Consider the following 9119-nt stretch of genomic DNA (forward strand, 5'->3'; position numbering starts at 1 on the left):
GTTGTGTTTGTTGATGGAGGTGAGTGTGTCAAAGTAACATGAAAGGCCAAATACAGAGCTTCCTGTCGCATTTAGAAGTGTAGTTTTATTTTTTCATCTCTCTGAGGCAGCAGCACGACTGTTGGACAGTCTCCTCACTTTTATTTTGATAGTTTAGTTCCTGATGACCACCTCTGGTCCCTAACATTTACAAACACACTGCGGTATTCAGACTCATGTAGCCGTCTCTAATCTCTCGGTTGGACAGACTCTATCATCTGGAGCTGCAGAGCAGTAAAGACACTTTTATCAGCAGCTCCGGTCCAAGATGTTGGAGGTGGTGTCCGAAAACAGGATCAGGAAGTTACCGATCTGAGGAAGCTGATTGTTGCTTTGTTATTTGTTGTTACAAAGGATTTATGCTATTATCTAAAACTTTATTTAAAAATTTTGGGTGCACATGCTACTGCTTCATATACAGCGAACATGTTTCATTGGGACAAGTCGCTTCTTTAGTGGTTTGAATTTTGCGGACGATCGATGGATACAATATTTCATAAGTGTCAGAAACATTTGTCGCAGTCGTGTTGGACGTATGATCTTTGTCATTGTTAGGGTTACTACTCTGACTTATGATGCCCGAGTGTGCATCACGAAAAACCTCGATCTGACCTCGTGCTACACGTGGTCACTGTAAGAGAAATGCAACATGCATAACTGTACGCGAGTACTTTGCAGTATGAATTTGCTGCTCAGCTTATTAACATTTTGTCTCAACCAGAGACGAGTGTTGGAATAATGAGTGATGAGTGTTGCTGTTGGATTAAGTAAGCCCTAGATTAACTAAGCTACTGTATACGCTGCAAAGCCCTAATGTGGAAAAAAAGTCTCTGTTCTGGTAATAAAATCTTTCAAAGCCTGTAGCTTATCACTGCAAAATAAGCATCTTGCAACTGGATTACAACTCTCATGCTTGCAAGTGTTTTCACACTACAGTCCAGATGGGAGATTCGTTCTGTAACCTAAATGGATTCTTCTTTTCGTGCATCTTTTTTTTGGTTTCTGATATTGTAAATGTGACAAACTATACAATCAATTAATACACCAAGCCAATACAAACATTTGGAAAGCAGCTAATTCTCCATCAGCTGTGTTTATTTCCAGCAATCTCCCAAAAACGCCGATGGAAAAACATTTCAAACTTGTTCTGACAAACCCAAGTTTTTCTTTAGCTTATAAATCATTGATGGTTTACAAGTTATTTGTTTAATTAGTGCAAGAAAGTCTGGAATACGTCCTCAGGTTTGCTTCATTCCAGCCAACAGAGGGACCCACAAAGTTGTCAAGGTGTAAGTCCGCCCTTGTTGCGCGTGTCCTAAAACGCTGCAGATTCAGTGCCTAATGCGTAGGAAAGTATTCGGCAGTGAACGGAAAATAATATTTTCCGCTTCTTTAGTGAAATGAAAGCCGGGTCCGCAGCTGTGCCGGCTTACTAAAAGCGTTTCCTGCACAAACATTTCAAACGCTTCAGATTCCAGGTTCATCTGTGTCCATGTCAATAGCAGACACAGTTCACTCTAAATAAGTTCGCGAGGACCCGAGTGATTGTGTGCAGATGTTGCTTTTAATAGAAAGTTGACTCTGGAAACAGTTGCAGTCTACACACACACACACACACACACACACACACACACACGTTATGAAAGCAGGTTCGCTAAAGCCAAAGCTTTCTGAGGTTATGTGACATTTCTTGAAGAGTTTACACAACCTTACAGACTTTGTTGACTCAAGTCATCCCCTCTCCAAGTTGATATCAGTAGTCAATGCATATACACATGCAAACATAAAGTATACAAATGCAGTAAATGAAAACACTGAAATAATAAAAAAGTAGACAGGGACACCTTAAATATTGCAGTTTCATATAACCGAAAGGCACAGAGATTTAAAATGCGAGTGCTGTGAAGTTTGAACCTCACGCAGACATGTGGCAGCCAATCTGTGGTTCGAATTTGTTGTGAAAATGCACGACTCGAGTACAAAAAGAAGGAAAAGTACTCCTCCTTAAATTCCCCGTTAGTTTACTGAAGCTTTGCTGGTTATCATTTGCAGGCTCGTTTAATAGCAAGAAAAAAAATATCGCAGAGTTTAGTCGCCACTAACAGTTTGCAGAATCTCACAACCTCGTGCAGCAGAGATCTTCAAAGAGTTGTGGGGGACTCGAGCTGCTCAGGGTGTGAACGCTGCGAGAGATGAGAGTCAAAATCACACATACAAACACACGCACACCAATTCACTTCTGGAGCTGTGCCTCAAGTAACGAGCCGACAGTCCAAGTGACAAACATGTTGTCTGAGGACTGGACGAATGTGGACCTCTGCGGCTCCTCTCCACACGCCGCGAGGCGAGGGCCTCCTAACACGGCTGCGGCGTAGGTGGCCACAGCTCCGATCAGATTATTATTCCTTCCACTTTGGAAGTTTTTTTTTCTCGTGCTGAGAGTCTTGCAGAACAAAACTGTGAGTAAATGGTGCGTAAATCCTTGGATTATTATGGTGTTTTACCTCTACGGTATGTTGAGGTCTGTTTTAAGCCGTTTTTAATGTTTCACCTTGTGTTATCATGTCTTAGACCCAAAGAAGAATTTTGTTGTTAAAAAAAATCTAAAAATTATCACTACCTTAAAGCATTTATTTCGATTATTTCATATATTTATTTTTTTATTGCAAGCTGTTTCCATTTGTTTCAATTGAAAGCCAGCGGGGTGTCTGTAATGAACCTTATTAATCACAGTCTTCATTTGGATTTGATGACCCTCTCTGACCCACTCCCCCCTCCTCTCGTCTCCGCACCTCTCCACCTCCCCATCTGACTCATCCGACCGTCCATCCGCGGTCACGCTGCCGTCCGTCTGATGAGCCTTCACCGATGTTCCATGCTGACATATTCAGACTATTGTTCTGCCGCTGCGGGTGGCACAGGTGGGCCTCCGTCTCTCCAACATGGCCCAGTTACAATGCAGCGCTCCCTGCCAAGTCAGGCCCCGTTCATCCGGGAACAGGGGAACTGGAATGGGTTTGACCGTATTGTGCTGCACCTGCTTCGCCCTCGCACCATATCCCCCTGCTTCGCCTGCCATTCTGCCACTGCAGAGAACGCTTCTTCCCTCGCAAGCCCCCGCGACGTAAAACCCGTAAAATCCACTGAACTTAGCCGCTCTGATGGCCGCGGCCAAAACAGCATCTGATGTGCCTTATTTGTTGACTGTGTGAGATTAGTTGCAGAGGGTACACGTCGAGGGGCTTATCATGCAGAGATGGAGCAAAGCCCCCACCCCTCCACCAAACACCCACCAGCCTTGCCAAATAATGAGAAATGGAAGAATCTCCAGCTTGTCTAAAGCCCTTGTCACAGTCGGTCCGTGCACACTTCTGCTCCCGAGCCAGACTGTAGAGCAGATACTGTAAGAGCTGCGGGACCAGAGGAGCTGGCTGCTGAGCTCCACATTCAGCAGGCAGCTCGGGAGCCAAAGTCCTGGTCATTTTTGTCCGCCGTGCCTCAATAGGAAGCATCCACCTGGACGGCGTTAGGCCTGCATGTGAAAGAATGTGCTTTTGTTTTCACAGAAGGAGAAAGAAGCAGCTGTAGCGCTCGAACATGTGCACGTGTCACCGTGTCGGTGCAAATGCAGCACAGGAAATGAATCGGGGCCTTTCAGATGAAATCTTCAAAGCGTTTCAGCTGCCTCTGTGTTGAAAAGCAGAAATAAAATGTTCATCTGCTCTTTGCTGCTGTGAGTCAATGAGCTGCTCTTCCTGCAGAGCAATGCAGCCGTGCAGAAATCCTGATTTTATAAACCCTGGGAGATGTCGTAGCCGCAGTATCTGTTCATGAGTTTTGCAGGACTTGCATAAAAAGCAGCTGTTTTTTCTTCTTCTTTAAGCTCATAAATCCCATAAAGGTTTGATTTAGGGGTTATTTTCCAGAAAAAATCAAATGTATAGAACTCAATCGATCATATTAACGATGGAATTACAGAAACATTTCACTCAGGCAGCCCAGGAGCGGCCTCGACCTCAGAAAGTTCAGGGTCCAAACTGTACTGCTGTTATTGTTAAATGTGTGAATTGACCATTCGCAAAACCTAAACGCCAAAAACTCCACTTTAGCCAGAAGATTCAAAAATGTTTACATGTGCTGGATTTTCCAGTTTATTCTCCTTTTGTGCAGTTGGTCTGTGGCCTGTGACCTCTTGGCCTGTGTTTGAACCAGATCTCTCGCCTCCCAGAGGGCGCGAGCTTTGCGTAATAAAGAGTCAGTCAAATTACAGAGCAGAGGGGGGCAGCTGCTTTAAACCTCCCCAAATAACTGTTGGTTTATGAAGAGTGTGGAAACAGTCTGTGTTGTTTATCTGCTGGTGAGACGTGTTGTCACTTCTCCTAATAATTTACAATGAGTCAAAGACAAATTCCACAGCCAGCATCAGTGAATGAAGTATAGCTGAGCACCTGAATGATGCTGGAGTCAGGCTAAAGGAAACTGAGAGAGAGAGAGAGAGGAGGCTCATGCAGGCAGAGATGTGAGGATGGAGGCTGACGGGCTGCTGGGGATTCGCTGTGCGAGAGCTCCCTCTTGGTGCCAGTCAGCCTACTGTTAGTGAGCAGGGCGCTGCCGCACAGAGAGGCTCAGGCAAAGCTACACACACACACACACACACACACACATACACACACACACACACACACACAAGATAAAACAATGCACAGGGACGACTGAGATCTCTTTTATTTTGAGGGGCAAGCTTACTTTTTTTTAAAGCGCTGCTGCAGGGTCACCAGTTGATTCTTCGTTTGATCGAAGCTGAGACAAAGATTTCAGCTCAGTGTAGATTTGTTTCATTTGATTTATCCTGAATATCCATCCCGGTGTGTTTACACAGGCTTTGTGTGTGTTCTCTGTGTGCTGTGTTTATGAAAATCTTCTTCAGCTTGTTTTTTGATTTATTTATTTTTTTTGTTGGTGGGGAAGGGGATCATTTTGGGAGACCTATATCAGTATTTTATAATATAATCGCAATATTTATTGATTTATTTTGCTGTCTGAATCATACTTTTTTTTTTTTTTACCAATTTAAAGAATATATAATATGTATAGAAAATATCACCCACAGGAATACAGGTTTTCAAATTATGCAAATTCGAAATCAAATGCAAATCATTTTATTTAATATTAAGAAATTTTTAAAAAATGTGTAATTTGCTTGAAAAACTGCAGTAAAATGCAAAGTGGAAGTTTATTACTAAAGTTTTAATACTCTCGGTGTGTGTGTGTGTCATTTTCAGGGCCGGTGTGTTAATTTCAGCCGTGTGCAGCATCAGTAAAACAGAAGAAGAAGAAGAAGAAGAAGAAGAAGAAGAACTACTGTGTGAAAACCAGCATGTGCTGATTGCTGTGGACAAGAGAAGAATTTCAGGTTGTTTTCAAAGACGTGTAGCCCTGCAGCTAAAACCACTATCTGTTTGCTCTGCTTCACTTTGTGCACAAAGTTTCCCCCTCTGGTTCTTTTCCTCTCTGCAGTTTTAAAAAGCACACAAGGGGAGAACGATAGTGTTCTAATTTTCATTTATTAAGTTATTTACTAGATTTTCCTCAAACCAAATCTTTTTATTTAATAAAAAAGGCCAAAGCAGGAATGCAGCACGCCCCAGAACTTAGCACTCAGACAGGGTTAGCTTTTCATGCGCACCAAAGGCTTAACATATTCTGACCATATTGCAGCTTCTGTGAAAAACCTCATTTCATGGACACAGACGGAAGCTATCTTTAAAAAAAGAGAAAAAAAACATGGAGAAAGGGGCTGTTTGCCTTTGGCGTGGAAGTCGGAATAATCCCAGCGGGCCTCGCAAGTGCAGAAGTCCACTGCCTTTTGGCAATGTCTCATCACGACTCCTCTCCAACTTCGGCAGTGCTGGATGCCTGGCGGCTGCCCTTTGACTGGCTTATCTTGTCATTTTAACACTGAGAAGTGCACACGCATGACAAATTGTAGACAGGATGCCCCAAGGTATTGGAAGGCACCAAGACTTTGCCCTTTAGTTTTTTGTTTTTTTTTTAATACACCTTCCTTTCATTATGCACTCGGGACAAGGAAATTAATAGAGCGTTATTCGACCGCAGGACAGCCTCCTGACCGGGGTGATCTCCAGCTAGGTTTGAGGGATTGATGCCTTTAAGACCTTGACATGGCGCTTGGTGTTTTTTGCCCCTGTTTTTAGTTCAGTCTGCTCCCTGCTCAGTAAGGCGTAGCACATCACAAACCATAAACAGGCCTATCAGTTAAGAGTTTTAAGATATAGAAGCGGCTGCCTCGACGCTGCCCGACTCTCCGTCTCAATTCTCCGAGGGCTCCCGAGCTGCGTCGCAACTCGCTAGTTCTCTCAGCAGCGGAATATCAAAGTTTAATTAAAATAATTAAAGGCAACAGCAAGCAGCAGCCTGTGAAGACCTGGCTGTCTGTTTTTTATGCCTTTTGACATTGAATGACCTATTACCGCGTTATTCACAGGAAAAAAGAGGACACGGTGCCACGGTGACGGTGCACCGCGTCCAAAACGCAAACCCAAAGCAGCGGATGCGATGGACGGATAAGTATTGTTCATTTCCAGAAATTATTTCGTCCCCCTCCCCTTCCTCCGCCCCAACCCAAAAAGCAAGGGATATGTACTTAAATATATTGTGGATTTCTCAAGCGCGCTGTCACGACGCCAATCCCAAATGATGTTAGTGTGAGCGGAAACACTGTGGGGGAGGAAAGGGGGCAGCAGCTGAAGAAAAAGGCTCGAATGATCCAGTCACTTTGGATACCGTACTTCAGACGCAAAATGGATATTCGAGTCGAAACCTGACAAAGCGTGCCGGCTTTGACGGGAAGCGGTATAGACAATGACCAGTGGCTGGGTCAGTGGGATGTCTCTGTGCAAGCAGGGAAGCTTATCAAATGACACTAAAAATAAGTTCAACAACCATCAAGTTTGAGGGGGAATGGGCGAGCGTCTCGCATTCGGTGGGCACGAGGGCGCGCGAGACGGGCGGCGAGCAACACGCTGGACTAATTATTCCTTTGTTTCCTCTCCGTCCCGATCGGAGGGACATAAATAATTCTGAATCGAATCCTCGGGGTGCGCTGGTATTTATGTTCGACTTAAACGCTTTTAGCCTCTTGCATAATTTTGCAGGCTGACATTTAATAGGCTCATCAGCTCTGGACTTACAGGGGACGAAGAAATTTTAGCACTTAGATCTTGTCTTCTTTATGTAGCAACCGAGAGCACGGGAATATTATTAACCCAAACTAATGAGATATTTACATAGCAGTCACAACACAACTCATCCTGCTTACAGCATGTCACAAGTCACCGCTGCGTCCCCTCCCCACACCACATACGCCGTTGTTGTACATTTAAAGGTAACAAATCAAATTTGCTTGTACCTCTCTGTAAATTAATGCTTTTTTTTATAAATGCAAGTATTTTTGTACTTTTTAAAAAAATCTTTACAACAACTTTAAACTTCACACTTTGATTTTTGTCCACTTTTAACAAATTCCGGCTTCAGTTCGATATGCATGCACAACTTTCCGTATCAGCTTATTTCATGTGCAGAATTGTAATTTATCATTTTAATATCTTCAAGTCTTTTTTTTTATATTCACGTAGCACCTTAAAGACCACGTTCGACTCACATCCGTGTGAGCCGCTGCATCTTCTTTTGTTTTTAAAGCTTTTCTGAGTTTTGCACTGTTTTTATTTTTAATCTGACAATTTTTTCTATCACTGTTGTACACTGCAGTCTGTTGTGTCAAATATACATCCAACAAGAAAGTGAACAGTGTCTTTGTGTGTGTGTGGTTTTTTTCTTCCTCTTTCTCTCTTTTTAACACATGTGTGCTGGTAGGGGTGGTCATGCTAAAGGCTATCTTTAATTGGGCCCTTACAGATTTATAGGGCCCGACAGGGAACGTGATTATACAGAGTGTGTGTGGACAGAGGAGTGGACAGTGTGCAGCCTCTCCCCCTGTGAAGTCAGTCACCGGAGGCACACACACACACACACACACACACACACACACACAAACAAAATCCCTTCAAGGTCTTCAACGCCCCAAAAATGAGGTCTTCCATTTAGTAAAAAATATGCGCTCGTACACCTTCTGCTTTATCCACATTTGCATGCTGTGACAAGATGCCAGCTGAGGTGTGTGTGTGTGTACGGGTCGGTTTGTGTGTGTGTGTGTGTGTGTGTGTGTGTGTGTAGGCTGTATATACAATAACCCCTCCGCCGTGTTGAGGAAGGATTTGTCGTGTCATGAAAACACTTTTTTCTTAGTTTAAATGCTTCACTCATGAGTGTTGTTCAGCAAAATCTGATTTGAATGTTCTTTCTGGTATTTTAAACATCAAGAAATAATCTTGTGAAGTCCATGAGTCAGTTTTGAAATATAGTAAAGATGTTACTTATTCATAAAGCTGAAATTACCTTCACATACCTGACTTTTCCTGATAAAACCCCTTTTTAAAAAAACTTAAGTTTAAAAGTCAAAACAGTGGTCACAAGTAATAAAGGGTGCTCTTTCTTCAAGCACGTAATAGTTACAAGTAGATAAACTAAAATACACTCAGGTGTTCACAGGTTGTAAAGTCATAACGACTGTTTTTTGTTTTTGTTGTTGGTTTGTGTCAAATTTAATGAAACTTGATGCAGAGGTGGAGCATGAACAAATCTATTCAAACGGTGCAAACAAGGCTCAGTTTCTTTAAAACTGCATGTCTGGACATCGAGCTTTTACTTTTACTTTCAACATTTTACCTAAAATGTCCTGAACAGACCCAAACTGAATTTATAAATGTAGCAGTGATCATCTTCTCACAGTCAAGCAAGATCCTTAAAGAGTCTCGATTTCCTCTGAAACAAAAGAAACAGGATTAAGACTAATTAACACTGTGGTTTAATTTAATTGTAATTATTTATTATATCCTTATAAAGCAATTTTTTTTCTTCTGCCTACGAGATCAGATTAACTTTATTGATCCCACACAAAGGAATTAAAGTAAAAGCAGTTCCAGTGTTCAGAAGAAATAAGT

The 9119-nt window shown here is 42.6% G+C and overlaps 1 protein-coding gene across 1 annotated transcript in view; it reads left to right on the forward strand.

Moving 5' to 3' along the window:
• antxr2a (ANTXR cell adhesion molecule 2a) overlaps positions 1–7869 on the forward strand; it is an 83435-nt gene extending 75566 nt beyond the window's left edge. Inside the window, exon 18 of the mRNA XM_031734858.2 lies at positions 5322–7869. Coding sequence (XP_031590718.1) covers positions 5322–5360 — 39 coding nt within the window. The 3' untranslated portion in view covers positions 5361–7869. The remainder of the gene's footprint in view (positions 1–5321) is intronic.
• Positions 7870–9119: the final 1250 nt, after the last annotated feature.

Source organism: Oreochromis aureus, linkage group 12 (assembly GCF_013358895.1).
Source record: "Oreochromis aureus strain Israel breed Guangdong linkage group 12, ZZ_aureus, whole genome shotgun sequence".
Lineage (NCBI taxonomy): Eukaryota > Metazoa > Chordata > Actinopteri > Cichliformes > Cichlidae > Oreochromis > Oreochromis aureus.